We start from the raw sequence: 19,105 nt of genomic DNA on the forward strand, positions 1-19,105 counted from the left end.
TTCTTTGGATGTGGTGAGAGCTCTGAAATATTATGTTGAAGCTACTAAAGATTTCAGGAAGACTTCTAGTCTATTTGATATCTTTTCTGGTCCTAGGAAAGGTCAGAAGGCTTCTGCCGTTTCCTTGGCATTGTGGTTAAAACTTTTGATTCATCAAGCTTATTTGGAGTCGGGTCAAGCCCCGCCTTAGAGAATTACAGCTCATTCTACTAGATCAGTTTCCACTTTGTGGGCTTTTAGGAATGAAGCTTCAGTTGATCATATTTGCAAAGCAGCAACTTGGTCTTCTTTGCATACATTTACTAAATTCTACCGTTTTTATGTATTTGCTTCTTCAGAAGCAGTTTTTGGTAGAAAAGTTCTTCAGGCAGCTGTTTCAGTTTGATTCTTCTGCTTATGTTTTAAGTTTTTTCCTTTCATTTATAAGAATACATTTATATTTTGGGTTGTGGATTAATTTTCTTCAGCATAAAATGGCTGTTTTTATTTTATCCCTCCCTCTCTAGTGACTCTTCCGTGGAGTTCCACATCTTGGGTATTGCTATCCCATTGCATTACTTAGATATTAATTTGTTATCTTGGAAGGTTTTGTTTCTTATTGCTATCTTTTCTGCTCTGAGAGTTTCAGAATTCTCAGCTTTGCAGTGTGATTCGCCTTATCTTCTCTTTATTGTCAATAATGCAGTTCTTTGTTCCTTCCTATGGTGGTTCCAGACATATATGTTAATCAGGAAATTGTGATTCCTTCTCTATGTCATCATCCTTCTTCTCATAAAGAATGTTGTTGCTCGACTTGGATGTTGTGCTTGCTTAAAGTTTTAATTTCAGGCGACTATGGAATTTCGCCAGTCTTCTGCCGGTTTGTTTGTTTCTCTGGGAAACGTAAAGGTTAGAAAACGTCTGCTTTTTTTTCTCTCTGGTTGAGAAGTTTAATTCGGTTGGCTTATGTGACTGCTGGACAGCAGCCTTCTGAGAGGATTACAGCTCATTCTACTAGGGCTGTCTCTTCTTCTTGGTCAAGATGAAGCTTCTGTGAAAAAGATTTCAAGGCTGCATTCTGGGTGTGGACAACTGGGAAGCAGATTTCCTCAGCAGACAATCCTTTCATCCGGGAGAATGGTCTCTCCATCCCAAGTGTTTGCAGAGATTTGCAAAAGGAAGATCTTATAACGTCTCAATACCAAGCTACCCAGATAGGGGTCGAGGTACTGGAATCCTCAGGCAGAGCTAACAGATGGATTAGCGGTGCCTTGGAGGTTCAATCGAATATATCCTTTCCGACCGTTACCATTACTTCCAAGTGTAGTGGCTTGAGTCAAGCAGGCGTCAGTGATACTGACTGCTCTGTCTTGGCCGTGAAGGATATGGTTTGCGGATCTAGTGGGGATGTCATCATCTCCTCCATGGAAGTTACCTTGTCGCAGGGATCTGCTGACCAAGGTCTCTTTGTTCATCAATGTCTAGATTCTCTGAGGCTGGCTGCATGGAGATTAAATGCTTAGTTATTTTTACTTTCATTCAAGCTCGTAAGCTGGTTGCTCGTCGCATCTATCATAAGGTGTGGAGTACCTACTTATTCTGTTCTCCAGGATGAACTGGAAAAGGGCTTTTCTGCAAGTCCCCTGAAGGGACAGTTTTTGTCCCGGTCTGTTTTACTGCACAAGAGGTTTGCAGAGCTTCCAGATGTGCAGCCATTTGTTATGGCTCTGCTGGGATCAGACCTGTGTTTATATCTAGGCTCCTCCTTGGAGTTTAAATCTTGTCCTTAAGGTTTTGCAACGGGCTCCGTTGGAGCCTATGCATGAAGTAGACATTAAATTGTTGTCTTGGAAGGTTCCTTTCTACTGGCTCTTGCTTCTGCACGCAGAGTATCTGTGATTGCTGCCTTGCAATGGGTCCCTCCTTATCTGGCTTTTCATGCCATAAGGCTGTTCTACGGACCAAGTTAGGTTTTCTTCCTAAGGTTGGGTCAATTTGCAACATCAATCAAGAGATTGTGGTTCCTTTCTTATGTCCTAATCATTCTTCATCGAAGGAACATTTATAACGTATTTCTGGATGTGGTTTGGGCCTTGAAGTTCTATCTTCGGGCCACGAAGGAATTTAGACAAACCTCTTTCTCTGTTTGTTCTCTTTTCCAGGAAGCGTAGGGCCTCTTTGACTTCCTTATCTTTTCGTCTGAGGAGTGTCATCCGTTTAGCATAGAAACGGCGGGACATAAGCCTCCTCTGAGGATTACGGCTCATTCTACGAGAGCAGTGGTTTCCTCTTGGGCCTTCAAAAATGAGGCCTTTATGAATCAGATTTGTAAGGTGGCTACCTGGTTCTCCTTACATACTTTTTCCAAAATTTTACAAGCAGCCTTCGGGAGACAGGTTTTGCAGGCTGTGGTGCCCTCAGATTAGGGTCCGCCTCTCTTTTTTCCCTCCCGTTAGCATTCTGTGTACTCTAGAGCTTGGTATATGTTTCCCACAAGTAAGGAATGCAGTTGTGGACTCTTCCCATATTAAGATGGAAAACATCAATTATGCTTATCTGATCAATTAATTTCCATCTGTATGGGAAGAGTCCACAGCTCCCGCCCGTGTTCTCCGATGGACGGCCCTAAATTTGAATTTTTTTCTTCTGGCACCTTTTTCACCGATATTTCTCCTACTGTTCCTTGTTCCCTCGGCAGAATGACTGGGGTTATGAGGAAGTGGGGGAGGTATTTAAGACTTTGGCTGGGGTGTCTGTGCCTCCTCCTGGTGGCCAGGTTCAGTATTTCCCACAAGTAAGAAATGCAGCTGTGGACTCTTCCCATACAGATGGAAATGAAATTATCAGGTAAGCATAATTTATGTCTTTGGGAGAAAGGTTCTTCAAGCAGTGGTGCCTTCTGTTTAGGTAACCTGTCTTGTCCCTCCCTAATCATCTGTGTCCTCTAGCTTGGGTATTGGTTCCCAACAGTAATTGATGATGCTGTGGACTCACCATATCTTAGGAAAGAAAGCAAAATGTTTGCTTACCTGATAAATGTATTTTTTTTCCGGATATGGTGAGTCCACGGCCCTGCCCTTTTTTAGTAAGAGAGTTCTTTTTTAACTAACACCTCAGGCACCTCTACATCTTGTGTTATTCCTTTTTCTCCATTTACCTTCGGTCGAGTGACTAGGGGTTGTGGGAAGGGAAGTGATACTTAACAGTCTTGACTGTGGTGCTCTTTGTCAACTCCTGCTGGCCAGGAGTGATATTCCCAACAGTAATTAATGATGCCGTGGACTCACCATATCCAGAAAGAAAGAAATTTATCAGGTAAGCATACATTTAGTTTTTCTGTATCTAATCTCTTTTGCTGGGGACAATTAGGGACTGATAGTGTGGAAACAATAGTTGTGTGACTGTTTAACATGGTTGCATACATTCAATGTTTGTACTCTTTCTATATTTCTTCAGCATAAGAGATTAGATAAGAGGAACCTAGAATTTAACATGGCGGCACCCATGACTTAAAGGGACAGTGTAGTGTGATTTTTTTTTTCTGTCCTCTTTAATGTGATCCCTATGATTAATTTTACCTGCTGGTGTGTATTCAACTGTTTATAAATAGCTCTTTTATCTTATTACCCTATTTTGGGCCAGTTTACGTGTGGAGCTTTAGATGCCGATGAGACTTCTTACATAACCTCGCCAAGTCAGAGAGCTTTAGATACCGATGAGATTTCTTACATAAACTCACCAAATCAGAGAGCTTTAGATACTGATGAGACTTCTTACATATCCTCACCAAATCAGAGAGCTTTAGATACCGATAAGACTTCTTACATAAACTCACCAAATCAGAGAGCTTTAGATACCGATGAGACTTCTTACATAACCTCGCCAAATCAGAGAGCTTTAGATACTGATGAGACTTCTTACATATCCTCACCAAATCAGAGAGCTTTAGATACCGATGAGACTTCTTACATAACCTCGCCAAATCAGAGAGCTTTAGATACAGATGAGACTTCTTACATAACCTCGCCAAATCAGAGAGCTTTAGATACCGATGAGACTTCTTACATATCCTCACCAAATCAGAGAGCTTTAGATACCGATGAGACTTCTTACATAACCTCGCCAAATCAGAGAGCTTTAGATACCGATGAGACTTCTTACATAACCTCACCAAATCAGAGAGCTTTAGATACCGATGAGACTTCTTACATAACCTCGCCAAATCAGAGAGCTTTAGATACCGATGAGACTTCTTACATAACCTCACCAAATCAGAGAGCTTTAGATACCGATGAGACTTCTTACATAACCTCACCAAATCAGAGCGCTTTAGATACTGATGAGACTTCTTACATAATCTCGCCAAATCTGAGAGCTTTAGATACCGATGAGAATTCTTACATATCCTCACCAAATCAGAGAGCTTTAGATCATCTGGTCCCTTTTTGTGTGTTTCTTCTTCATTGAGTACATATAAGTGTAACAGAAAACCTCTGATGCTTAACTTTATGATCAAACAACACATAACATTGTCATGCCTGTAAATGTTCATCACAGTTACAACCTGTTTAATTACTACTAGCCTAATATAGTTTAAAATACAAGTTGTCATGAATATATCACATGCTGAAGAATGGCGTTTGAATTAGAGAAGCATAAGGTTCCTTTCCTGCAATACAATGCACAACCCTTTTCCTGAACTTAGTCTAACACAGTCAGACTTGTAATATAAGATAACAGGTAAGAGCCTCAGATTAGATGACTGCATGACTCTAGCAACCCCTTTATGATCCTACATGACCAAATGTGAAACCTACATCTTCAGAGCTCAGAAAGTGCTTTAACAAATCATGCCCAACGCATAAATTCTCAGATCAAGATCACGTACTCAGTAAATATTTCTGGAAACTACTGTCAAGAAAAATAAGAATCCAGACATGAATGTAAACATTCTACATTTTATAACAGACAAATGAAGCCAACATTTTTTGTTTCAACAAATATTTGCCTATTGGTAATGGCCAGCAAAAGCTACTTTCTGGGTTGTGACTTGTAGTTTGAATAATCCCAATATATACTTTATTTAGCTAATAAATTGCTAACATTGTTGCCTCTTAGAGAATGTACTTTGTAAGGGATACTAAACCCCCCAAAAGCAGGAATGTAAAGCTTAGGAGTCGGCCCATTTTTGGTTCATAACCTGGGTTATGCTTGCTTATTGGTGGTAAATATAAATGGAGCCACCAATAAGCAAGCACTATACTGGGTGCTGAACCTAAAATGGGCCGGCTCCTAAGCTTTACATTCCTGCTTCTTAAATAAAGATAGCAAGAGAACAAAGAAAAATGGATTATAGGAGTAAATTAGGAAGTTGCTTAAAATTGCATGTTTTCTCTGAATCATGAAAGAAAAAATGTGGCTTCAGTATCCCTTTAAGAGACAAATCCAGCTTAAAGGGACAGTATACACTCATTTTCATATAACTGCATGTAATAGACACTACTATAAAGAATAAGATGCACAGATACTGATATAAAAATCCAGTATAAAACTGTTTAAAAACTTACTTAGAAGCTCTCAGTTTAACTCTGTTGAAAAGGCAGCTGGAAAGCCCACTGCAAGTGGGAAATAAGACACTCACCCCTCCCCCTACTTTTGCATATGAAAATACCCTTTGCACAAACAAGCAAGCTGGAGTAGGTAGCTGCTGCTGACGGTATTTTCATAAAACTTTGGGGCTTGATCAGGAGTCTGAAAATCAGAGCAATGTTATTTAAAAATAAGCAAAACTATACATTTAAAAAATAAAAAACTTTATGGGCTATATAAATAGATCATCTACAAAACATTTATGCAAAAAAAAAATGAGCGTATAATGTCCCTTTAAGCATCTTTTTGTAAAACAGAAAGAGTAGAATAAATTGTATTAAGATAAAAGATGATGACTAACTTGCTTTTGTGTAGAGAGGAAATACCTTATTAGGAATGCATTGAATTAATTCTGTCTGCCATCATCCAGATATTACGTCATAGTCAGCCAGCCTTTAAGAATTTATTAGGATAACTGTTTGGATTTGTTCATATTTATGCCCATAATAATGAGAAAATACTATAAATATTTAGAAATGAATGTAAAGAATATAACCATCACATGTAGCATTGGAACGTGCAAATTCTAACCATGTTGTATTGTAGTCACTTTTAAACTACTGTGTATATCATGTGCTAAAGAACCTGTGTTTCTCTTTATGAATTACAATAGTTGTCATAGATTAGTATACTTTGTATTAGATTCTTCAGACTGTACTCAACCTTACATATCTAGATTAGAGAAAAATGCAATGAATACATATAAAAGGGTCATTCAATAAAGTAGAATTGCATAATCAACAAGTGCATAATAAATAGACAATGCAATAGCCCTAACTCTAAATTTAATTCAATTTGCCTGTCATCAGATGATAACCATCAGCCTATCACAGACTTATATATGTTTACACAGTGAACTCTTGCACATGCTCAGTAGGAGCTGGTGCCTCATAAAGTGTACATATAAAAAAGATTGTGCACAATTTGTGATATATATTTGCGGATTATTCCCTGAGATAGGGCATCGGCAACATACACCTCCATAGCACTATTCTCCGCAACAGACAGAGGGTAAACCCGGCCCCGAGGAGGAACGGCTCCGGGTTGCAGGCCTATGGTACAAGACTGATGAGGAGGCAAGGTACCCGCCTGCACTTTGTCAAAAAAAATTTGGAACTCTCGGTACTCCTCTGGCAATCGAGATAAAGAATATATAATACAAGGTTAGGGGAATTCAAAGGATTTGTGGCATTGAAGCCAAGTGCTGAATTACACACTAGAGATATAAGAATAAATTAGTAAAAATTAACACTTTATTAAACATATATGCAAGGAAAGACAACTTACTTAAATTGGATCACATTAAAGAAATTGGAAATGACCATCTATTTCTATACTTCATCATATGTGATTATCCAATAGTAGAATAAAACCAAGTTAAAAATGAGGGCAATGTGGTCTAGTAGGTGCTTTCACAGTTCAATGTAAAGTGATGTAAGGAAGAAGAGGGTGTGTGGTATGGATGGAGGGGTGTTCAAAATTGACACACAAACTATGCGCTCAAAGGCGTCCTCCTACCTGCGTACTGCTGGGATTTAACCCAGTCAGCTGATTTCTAGCTGATATCCCTATAAACTAAAACATATGATGAAGTATAGAAATAGATGGTCATTTCCTATTTCTTTAATGTGATCCAGTTTAAGTAAATTGTCTGTCCTTGCATATATGTTTAATAAAGTGTTAATTTTTACTAATTTATTCTTATAAATCGAGATAAAGAATAAGTGCACAAGACTTTGACTGGTTTCCGGAGACAAGTGAAAGTACATTGCGGGGACCAAGACAATATTTTGGACTTACGCCTGTCGAGACTGGGATTGACCTGAAAGCAGGGTGAAACCCTGACAGTGATACACTCTAGCACACTGAATATAATCCAGGAAGTGACCCCCAGAGACAACTGAAGAATTTAGTTAGTGCTTTAGAATAACTTACGTGTCATTGAATAATGAGGATCACGACAGGAAGATAGGCAATTCACTTATTCTGAATGAAAGCCGGATTCAAGTCAAATGCAGAGTTAAACAGTTCAGGTAATTCAAGCAGATAAGTAACAGGTTAAAGGGACATTATACACTCATTTTTCCTTTGCATAAATGTTTTGTAGATAATCTCTTTATATAGCCCATAAAGGGTTTTTTTAAAAAGTGTATAGTTTTGCTTATGTTTAAAGAACATTGCTCTGATTTTCAGACTCCTAACCAAGCCCCAAAGTTTTATGAGAATACCGTCAGCTACCTTCTCCAGCTTGCTCCTGTTTGTGTAAAGGGTCTTTTCATATGCAAAAGCAGGGGGAGGGCGGGACTTATTTGCAGTGGGCTTTCCAGCTACCTTTTCAACAGAGCTAAACTGAGAGCTTCTAAGTAAGTTTTTAAACAGTTGTATACTGGATTTTTATATCAGTATCTGTGCATCTTATTCTTTATAGTAGTGTCTATTACATGCAGCTATATGAAAATGAGTGTATACTGTCCCTTTAATACAGGCTTCGACTGAATAGCTTGATAGAGTTTAAATGCAGAGTTAAACACTTCAGGTATTTCAGGCAGTTTAGGTAAGTAGCAGGTTAACACAGGCTTTGACTGAATAGCTTGATACAGGTTATATGCAAAGTTTATAGGGTTGCCACCTGTCCCTTAAAATACAGAACACTTATAAGTTACACATGCTGCAGGGTGTGCAGTGAGGAATATGAATAGTGCTGTCTAGAAACACAATACATGTTCCTCCCTGCACACCCTGCAGCATGTGTAACTCATAAGTGTCCAGGAAAACATGGCTGAGGTGGCAACCCTAAAAGTTTAGCACTTCAGGCATATACACTTGTAAACCTTTGCACATGCTCAGTAGTAGCTGGTGTCTCAAAGTCCCAATATAAAAATACTGTGCACAATTTAGTTTTATTTAAAGAGCAATGTTATTTAAAAATAAGCAAAACTATACATTTAAAAAATAAAAAACTTTATGGGCTATATAAATAGATCATCTACAAAACATTTATGCAAAAAAAAAATGAGCGTATAATGTCCCTTTAAGCATCTTTTTGTAAAACAGAAAGAGTAGAATAAATTGTATTAAGATAAAAGATGATGACTAACTTGCTTTTGTGTAGAGAGGAAATACCTTATTAGGAATGCATTGAATTAATTCTGTCTGCCATCATCCAGATATTACGTCATAGTCAGCCAGCCTTTAAGAATTTATTAGGATAACTGTTTGGATTTGTTCATATTTATGCCCATAATAATGAGAAAATACTATAAATATTTAGAAATGAATGTAAAGAATATAACCATCACATGTAGCATTGGAACGTGCAAATTCTAACCATGTTGTATTGTAGTCACTTTTAAACTACTGTGTATATCATGTGCTAAAGAACCTGTGTTTCTCTTTATGAATTACAATAGTTGTCATAGATTAGTATACTTTGTATTAGATTCTTCAGACTGTACTCAACCTTACATATCTAGATTAGAGAAAAATGCAATGAATACATATAAAAGGGTCATTCAATAAAGTAGAATTGCATAATCAACAAGTGCATAATAAATAGACAATGCAATAGCCCTAACTCTAAATTTAATTCAATTTGCCTGTCATCAGATGATAACCATCAGCCTATCACAGACTTATATATGTTTACACAGTGAACTCTTGCACATGCTCAGTAGGAGCTGGTGCCTCATAAAGTGTACATATAAAAAAGATTGTGCACAATTTGTGATATATATTTGCGGATTATTCCCTGAGATAGGGCATCGGCAACATACACCTCCATAGCACTATTCTCCGCAACAGACAGAGGGTAAACCCGGCCCCGAGGAGGAACGGCTCCGGGTTGCAGGCCTATGGTACAAGACTGATGAGGAGGCAAGGTACCCGCCTGCACTTTGTCAAAAAAAATTTGGAACTCTCGGTACTCCTCTGGCAATCGAGATAAAGAATATATAATACAAGGTTAGGGGAATTCAAAGGATTTGTGGCATTGAAGCCAAGTGCTGAATTACACACTAGAGATATAAGAATAAATTAGTAAAAATTAACACTTTATTAAACATATATGCAAGGAAAGACAACTTACTTAAATTGGATCACATTAAAGAAATTGGAAATGACCATCTATTTCTATACTTCATCATATGTGATTATCCAATAGTAGAATAAAACCAAGTTAAAAATGAGGGCAATGTGGTCTAGTAGGTGCTTTCACAGTTCAATGTAAAGTGATGTAAGGAAGAAGAGGGTGTGTGGTATGGATGGAGGGGTGTTCAAAATTGACACACAAACTATGCGCTCAAAGGCGTCCTCCTACCTGCGTACTGCTGGGATTTAACCCAGTCAGCTGATTTCTAGCTGATATCCCTATAAACTAAAACACACCATTCATTCAGTGTCCATCTGTTACACAAATACTCTATGTATAACGTAAAACCATATCAATGTATCCTTAAAATCACTTACTGTGGCTTGTATAGGCTGGTTAGATACAAGCTATCCAACTATATCATATAAGTAATTAAAATATAGTACTAATACTCATTGTATCAAATTTGCTTGATATATATCTAACCGCCTCAGTTTTAACAAACCAGTGAGACTAAAGGTTAAACTCTAGTAACTTGCCAAGAGAATATTCAATTAGATTCAGTGTGCATATCGTCACTATCGAACCTTTCTCTCAATTATTAGCACTGTTAACTAGTTTGGTATAACTATTAGACCTTGCGCATTGTAGCGTTATATCGAAAAACACACAGTTATTCCAAAAAACAAGCCAAAGCTTTAGAGACTGCTCTTGCACCACACTAGAACACGCCCACCGACGCGTTTCGTCACTGTACTGCAAGAGCAGTCTCTAAAGCTTTGGCTTGTTTTTTTGAATAACTGTGTGTTTTTCGATATAACGCTACAATGCGCAAGGTCTAATAGTTATACCAAACTAGTTAACAGTGCTAATAATTGAGAGAAAGGTTCGATAGTGACGATATGCACACTGAATCTAATTGAATATTCTCTTGGCAAGTTACTAGATTTTAACCTTTAGTCTCACTGGTTTGTTAAAACTGAGGCGGTTAGAAATATATCAAGCGAATTTGATACAATGAGTATTAGTACTATATTTTAATTACTTATATGATATAGTTGGATAGCTTGTATCTAACCAGCCTATACAAGCCACAGTAAGGGATTTTAAGGATACATTGATATGGTTTTACGTTATACATAGAGTATTTGTGTAACAGATGGACACTGAATGAATGGTGTGTTTTAGTTTATAGGGATACCAGCTAGAAATCAGCTGACTGGGTTAAATCCCAGCAGTACGCAGGTTGGAGGACGCCTTTGAGCGCATAGTTTGTGTGTCAATTTTGAACCCCCCTCCATCCATACCACACACCCTCTTCTTCCTTACATCACTTTACATTGAACTGTGAAAGCACCTACTAGACCACATTGCCCTCATTTTTGGTTTTATTCTACTATTGGATAATCACATATGATGAAGTATAGAAATAGATGGTCATTTCCTATTTCTTTAATGTGATCCAGTTTAAGTAAATTGTCTGTCCTTGCATATATGTTTAATAAAGTGTTAATTTTTACTAATTTATTCTTATAAATCGAGATAAAGAATAAGTGCACAAGACTTTGACTGGTTTCCGGAGACAAGTGAAAGTACATTGCGGGGACCAAGACAATATTTTGGACTTACGCCTGTCGAGACTGGGATTGACCTGAAAGCAGGGTGAAACCCTGACAGTGATACACTCTAGCACACTGAATATAATCCAGGAAGTGACCCCCAGAGACAACTGAAGAATTTAGTTAGTGCTTTAGAATAACTTACGTGTCATTGAATAATGAGGATCACGACAGGAAGATAGGCAATTCACTTATTCTGAATGAAAGCCGGATTCAAGTCAAATGCAGAGTTAAACAGTTCAGGTAATTCAAGCAGATAAGTAACAGGTTAAAGGGACATTATACACTCATTTTTCCTTTGCATAAATGTTTTGTAGATAATCTCTTTATATAGCCCATAAAGGGTTTTTTTAAAAAGTGTATAGTTTTGCTTATGTTTAAAGAACATTGCTCTGATTTTCAGACTCCTAACCAAGCCCCAAAGTTTTATGAGAATACCGTCAGCTACCTTCTCCAGCTTGCTCCTGTTTGTGTAAAGGGTCTTTTCATATGCAAAAGCAGGGGGAGGGCGGGACTTATTTGCAGTGGGCTTTCCAGCTACCTTTTCAACAGAGCTAAACTGAGAGCTTCTAAGTAAGTTTTTAAACAGTTGTATACTGGATTTTTATATCAGTATCTGTGCATCTTATTCTTTATAGTAGTGTCTATTACATGCAGCTATATGAAAATGAGTGTATACTGTCCCTTTAATACAGGCTTCGACTGAATAGCTTGATAGAGTTTAAATGCAGAGTTAAACACTTCAGGTATTTCAGGCAGTTTAGGTAAGTAGCAGGTTAACACAGGCTTTGACTGAATAGCTTGATACAGGTTATATGCAAAGTTTATAGGGTTGCCACCTGTCCCTTAAAATACAGAACACTTATAAGTTACACATGCTGCAGGGTGTGCAGTGAGGAATATGAATAGTGCTGTCTAGAAACACAATACATGTTCCTCCCTGCACACCCTGCAGCATGTGTAACTCATAAGTGTCCAGGAAAACATGGCTGAGGTGGCAACCCTAAAAGTTTAGCACTTCAGGCATATACACTTGTAAACCTTTGCACATGCTCAGTAGTAGCTGGTGTCTCAAAGTCCCAATATAAAAATACTGTGCACAATTTAGTTTTATTTAAAGTAAATTATAAAGTCACTTTCTATCTGAATCATGAAAGTTTAATTTTCAAATTGGCATCCCTTTAAGGAAAGTGGCACATGGTGTTTGACCAATGAAAAACAATTCCTGAAACCAAGGTGTTAATATGTTCAAATAACATTCAATGTTTTCATCTTACATGTTTTTGTATCTTTTCAATTAACATTTTGTAAGTTGCCATTGTAAAGGTAATTAGCAAAAGTACTTTACATACATTATGTACACATCAACCTACTGTATTCATTTAAATGCCTATTGATTCTGAGGTCTTTATATTGGTGTTTGTTCTTATTGGATAATTAGAAATGTAACACTTGCTTTTGAGTTTATCTGTGTACTTTAGCTTGTTTTCCTTCCTCTCAATAGAAATCACCTGCTAAGAAGATAACTAATGCCCTTAGCAAGTCTTTAAGCTGCGCTTCCAGCCGTGAACCTCTACATCCTATGTTCCCTGACCAGCCTGAAAAACCTCTGAACCTGGCTCACATTGTGTAAGTAACAACCGGTAACCCTTTTCCATATATGGTGCCTTTTTTATGTGTCCAGTGCTCTGTGCAGAACAAAGAAATGTAAAAGCGGGAGAGGGGGATTTAAAAATAATAATAATCTTAAGAATAGGAAGGAGGACAGGAGATTCCATCACCAGTATCATCCTGGATATTTAATGTGGGTCATTATTTTACACCCAAAATGTTATTGTCTTTATGCTTGTAGCAGTGATTTAACTAAGGTTGCCACCTGTCCCTTAAAATACAGAACACTTATAAGTTACACATGCTGCAGGGTGTGCAGGGAGGAACATGAATAGTGCTGTCCAGAAACACAATACATGTTCCTCCCTGCACACCCTGCAGCATGTGTAACTCATAAGTGTCCAGGAAAACATGGCTGAGGTGGCAACCCTAGATTTAACCCATTAACTGCCAGAAGCACATGAATCTACAAGTTAAATTAATTTATTACCTAGGAGCCACATCCCAGTTATTTAACCTTTAGCTGCCTGGAATCTAGAGGTGCGCTCTAACTAGTGCATTTCAGAGTACTAGTATGTCCCTTTAAGCTGGTACTTCCTGTGGATGGTTGCTGTGAATTAACTGAATCTGTCAAATAACGTTCTGTAGATTTTCTGCTACTGACTTTGTTCATGGATTTAAAGTAATTTGATTACTCTTTGTTCTTCATGAAGCAAAGTGAAATGTGCTGTGTTTATTCAGGCTGTTCTTGCAGGATAGAAAATTCATATAAAAAGCTTGGCTCACAGCAAAGCAGCATTTGGTATTATTATTGTTATTAGCACGCAATTCTTTACTGCTGTCTAACTTATTGCTTTGCTATTACAGTATCTAAAAATAAACATAACATTTTCTCTCTATAAATCTATTTTATGACATTGGTCAGAGCAACATAAATGTGCAGAACAAAAAGAATCTATTTTCATGCACATATTCAAGGCTAAACGTATAATAAAGCACAATCAAATGGTTGCTTTCTGTAAGCAAACCTCAACATAGTTGTTTCAGTATTGCATGGAATAAAGCAATTCTGTTCCCTATTAGCTGCTATATAATGGTGGTATAGTGGTGCTTATTGTACAAACATTCCGTTATGTTTGGTTACTGTTCCTGAAACACTGTTTTGTGAAAATGTTTTTTTTGGTAGATGTCTTACAGACATAGGCTATCGTGGAATTTGCTACTACCTTATAGCACATATTGCTGCTCAAAGGTCGGCCCCAAGAACAAGGTTAAAGGTCCATGTAGTTTCTATCTGCAAAATGATAGCTCAAAGCGTTACAGGGATATGAAACCCAGAATTTATCTTTTATTATTCAGATAGGTCATGCAATTTTAAACAAGTTTCCTATTTTACTTTTAATATTTAGTTTGTTCTTTGGTATCCTTTGTTAGAAAGGGATACCTAGGTAAGCGCAGGAGCAATAATGCACTACTGAGAACCAAGATGCTAATTGGTTCCTTCACATATACGCTACTTGTTATTGGCTCACCCTCATGTGTTCAGCTAGCTCCCAGTAGTGCAATGCTGCTCATTCAAAAAAGGATACCAAGAGAATGGTGCAAATTTGGAAATAGAAGTAAAGTGGAAATATGATTAAAATTGTTTGCCATATATAATCATAAAAGAAAAAAAATAGTTTTGTGTCCCAAGAGCAGCAAAATAGATATAGCACAAATGGATCGCATCCAAGAAAACTCATTTTACAATTTTAAAAATCTGTATTACACACTGTAAAGATTTTATTGTGTTTTTACTCCCTTAACACTGAGCAATAAGAGAAATTTTATTACTAAAAACGCAACAAGAAATATTCACTTTATGTAAAAATTAAAGGGATACTAAACACAATTTTTTCTGTCATGATTCAGATAGAAAATTCAATTTCCATCTAAAGGGGAGGAGAGTCCACTGCTTCATTCATCACTTGTGGGAACTAAGAACCTGGCCACCAGGAGGAGGCAAAGACACCCCAGCCAAAGGCTTAAATACCTCCCCCACTTCCCTCATCCCCCAGTCATTCTTTGCCTTTCGTCACAGGAGGTTGGCAGAGAAGTGTCAGAAGATTCGGAGTAGTCTCTTATGGAGGGTAGTACTCTTCACAATGGGACTGGAGTTTTAAGTAATCCTGTCAGCCTCTCAGTGAGAGCATGGGTGAAAGTTAGAGTCCGGAGATGCAGGGGGAGTTCTGCAAAACCATCCCAAATCATATTAACAGCTCCTTAAGCAATCAGCGTTGACAAGTTTCGCTGCTTGCTTTTATTCTCTCAAGTCCATGTCAAAAGCGACGCTACTAACCTGTTACACTTGAAGGGCCGTGTTCCTGTTCCATTGGGATATAAAGGTGCCATTTAATCTATAATCAAGTCCATAATAAAGGCTCAAGCTATGGAAGGATACTCCCTCCTTATCTAAAACTACTAACTGTATATACTGTTCTGGTGGAACCGCCGTTACAACTCTGTTCCACATGTTATGACAATATTACTACTTCCAAAAAGAATTAAGTATTTAGTACAACTGAGCCGTCCACCTCTGAGGGTTCACCTTCCCCCAAGGTGCATTCCCTACAAGCATCTCCGATTACACAAGCAGTTCCCCAGGGCACTTCTAACCCTCCCATGGGAGGGGCCCTTTGGCCTCCAGACTTCGCCGATCAATTGCATACTTTGGTTTCTGCAGCCATAAATGCGATGCCTCATCCTACTAAGCGGAAGGTATGGCACGGCTATCCGTCTCAGGGGTCTTCGACTCCGCTGGATATCTTGGACAGATTATCCGCAGAGGAGGACAATACTGACTTATCGGAGGATGTTGCTTCTGAGTCGGAATCGGCTACTTCTAGGCCTCCGTCCGCGGAGGAACCAGATTTCAAATTTAAGATGGAGCATTTGCGTTTCCTGCTGAAGGAAGTGCTTGCTACGCTAGAGGTTCCGGAACCAAAACTACCGGAGGAACCTATGATCCCTAAAATGGATAGGGTTTACAAGGACAGGGTAGTGTCTCAGGCCTTCCCGGTTCCTATCAAAATGGCGAACATTATTAAAAGTGAATGGGAGAAACTAGGTTCGCCCTTTTCTCCCTCGTCTTCTTTTAAAGAAACTTTTTCCCGTTCCGGACGTGCAGTTTGAATTGTGGGGAACGGTCCCTAAGGTGGATGGTGCCATCTCCATGCTCGCTAAGAGAACGACCATTCCGCTTGAAGATAGCTCCTCTTTTAAGGAACCCATGGATAAAAAGATGGAGTCCATGTTGCAGAAGATGTTCCAACTGACGGGGTTCAGCAGTGGTCGAGGTGACGACCCCCCTCGAGGAGATTTTGGATTGAATCAAAACCTTAAGGGGGGTAGCACATTCACTCATTTGTGATGCTAACATGCAGATTATTTGCCTGAATGCTAAGACATCAGGGTTTTCGGTTTTAGCTTGCAGGTCTCTGTGGCTAAAATTGTGGTCTGCTGACATGACATCTAAATCTCGCTTGCTTTCCCTAGCATTCAAGGGGAAGGTTTTGTTTGGCCCATGCCTGGATTCTATCATATCTACAGTCACGGGTGGCAGGGGCGCCTTCTTACCTCAGGATAAGAACCTAAGGGATCTACTTTTTGTCCCTTTCATGTAGTCTCAGCGCCAGCAGCCTTCCACAAAATCTGAGCAATCAAAGGGATCTTGTAAGCCAGCAAACTTTTGGACTAAGTCCAAGCAGAACAAGAAGCCCACCGAGTCAAAGTCGGCATGAAGGGCGGCCCCAGACCCGTCCTTGGACCAGGTAGGGGCAGACTATCTCTTTTTGTGGGGGCCTGGACGGGAGACGTTACAGACCCTTGGGTCCTGGAGGTCGTCGCCCAGGGATACAGGATAGGTTTCAAATCGTATCCGCCCAGAGGCAGGTTCCTCCTGTCAAACATCTCTTCAAAACCAGAAAATAGAGACGCCTTCTTGGGATATGTGAGGTATCTTTCATCTCTTGGGGTCGTCCCAATTCATAAGATTCCAATCGGACAACATCACCTCGGTGGCTTACATAAACAACCAGGGGTACGAGAACCTCCCTATCAATGAGGGAAGTATCTCAGATTCTGGATTGGGCAGAGACTCACAATTGTTCACTCTCAGCGATCCACATTCCGGGTGTGGACAACTGGGAAGTGGATTTTCTGAGCAGACAGACGTTTCATCCAGGGGAATGGCCTCTCCACCCCGAGATGTTTGCGGAGATCTTCACCAGATGGGGGACGCCAGAAATAGATCTCATGGCATCCAGACTCAATTGCAAGCAACCCAGATACGGGTCGCGATCCAGGGATCTTCAGGCGGAACTGATAGATGCCTTGGCGGTACCCTGGGACTTCAACCTTATTCTACATATTTCCACCGTTGCCTCTTCTACCTCGAGTAGTGGCCTCATCAAGCAGGAGCAAGCTTTGGGCTATTCTGATTGCTCCGTCGTAGTCGCGGAGGATGTGGTTTGCGGATCTAGTGGCGATGTCATCATATGGCCCGTGGAAGTTACCTTGTCGCAAGGATCTGTTAGTTCAAGGTCCTTTTCTACATCAAAATCTCAATTCTCTGAGGCTGACTGCTTGGAGATTGAACACTTAGTCTTATCCAAAATAAGTTTTTTGGAGAGAGTGATAGACACTCTAGTCCAGGCCAGGAAGCCGGTCACTAGATGCATCTACCACAAGGTGTGGAGGACCTACTTGTCCTGGTGTGAGGAACGAGGGTACCCATGGCATAAGGTCAAGGTATCCAGGATTTTGGCCTTTCTCCAGGATGATCTGGATAAGGGTCTTGCCGCCAGTTCCCTAAGGGGACAAATCTCGGCTTTATCGGTACTGTTGCATAAGAAGCTTGCAGAGCTTCCTGACATTCAGTCCTTGTTCAGGCTCTGGTTAGGATTAGACCGTTTTTCAGGAATCCGGCTCCTCCCTGGAGTTTAAACTTGGCGCTTAAGGTCTTGCTGAGGGCTTCGTTTGAGCCTTTGCATGCCCTGGACATTAAAATTCTCTCATGGAAGGTCCTGTTGTTATTGGTTATTGCATCGGCACGCAGAGTCTCTAAATTGGCGGCCTTACAATTTGAGCCTCCTTACTTGTTTTTTCATGCTGACAAAGCCGTTCTGCGAACCGGTTTGGGGTTTCATCCCAAGGTAGTGTTGAGTCGTAACATTAATCAGGAAATAGTGGTTCCTTCCTTGTGTCCTAACCCTTCCTCTTCGAAGGAGAGGTTACTTCATAATCTGGATGTGGTTCGAGCCTTGAAGTTTTATCTTCAAGCCACGAAGGAGTTCAGACAGACGTCGTCCTTATTTGTTGTGTATTCTGGAAGGCGCAGGGGCAGAGGGCCTCTGCAACTTCTCTATGTTTTTGGTTGAGGAGTATGATCCGTCTGGCTTATGAGACAGCAGGACATAAGCCTCCTCAGAGGATTACGGCTCACTTGACTAGAGCTCTGGCCTCTTCTTGGGCCTTTAAGAATGAGGCTTCTATGGAGCAGATTTGTAAGGTGGCAACCTGATCATCCTTACATACTTTTGCAAAGTTTTACAAATTTGACATTTTTGCTTCGGCGGAAGCCGCTTTTGGGAGACAGGTTCTGCGGGCTGTGGTGCCCCCAGTATAGGGTCCGCCTCTTTCACCCTCCCGTTTTCTTCATTCAGTGTCCTCTAGAGCTTGGGTATTTGTTCCCACAAATGATGAATAAAGCAGTGGACTCTGATCTCCTTTAGATGGAAAACATAAATTATGCTTACCTGATCATTTCATTTCCATCCTGGGGAGGAGAGTCCACTGCTCCCGCCCGTTCTCCGGTGGTCGGACCTAAATTTATTTTTGGTTTTTCTAGCACCATTTATACCCTGATATTTCTCCTACTGTTCCTTGTTCCCTTGGCAGAATGACTGGGGGATCAGGGAAGTGGGGAAGGTATTTAAGCCTTTGGCTGGGGTGTCTTTGCCTCCTCCTGGTGGCCAGGTTCTTAATTCCCACAAGTGATGAATGAAGTAGTGGACTCTCCTCCCCACGATGGAAATTAATGTATCAGGTAAGCATAATTTATGTTTTAAGAAACTTTCTTATTTACTCCTATTATGAATTTTTCTTTGTTCTCTTGCTATCT

At 39.7% G+C, this 19,105-nt stretch overlaps 1 protein-coding gene across 5 annotated transcripts in view; it reads left to right on the forward strand.

Annotated features, from left to right (window-relative positions):
• DTNA (dystrobrevin alpha) overlaps positions 1-19,105 on the forward strand; it is a 685,079-nt gene that overhangs the window by 506,881 nt on the left and 159,093 nt on the right. For all 5 annotated transcript variants that reach the window (XM_053715018.1, XM_053715020.1, XM_053715021.1 and 2 more), the window contains exon 9: positions 12,839-12,963. In XM_053715018.1, the coding sequence (XP_053570993.1) occupies positions 12,839-12,963 (125 nt within the window). The remainder of the gene's footprint in view (positions 1-12,838; positions 12,964-19,105) is intronic.

Source organism: Bombina bombina, chromosome 5 (genome assembly GCF_027579735.1).
Source record: "Bombina bombina isolate aBomBom1 chromosome 5, aBomBom1.pri, whole genome shotgun sequence".
Taxonomy (NCBI): domain Eukaryota; kingdom Metazoa; phylum Chordata; class Amphibia; order Anura; family Bombinatoridae; genus Bombina; species Bombina bombina.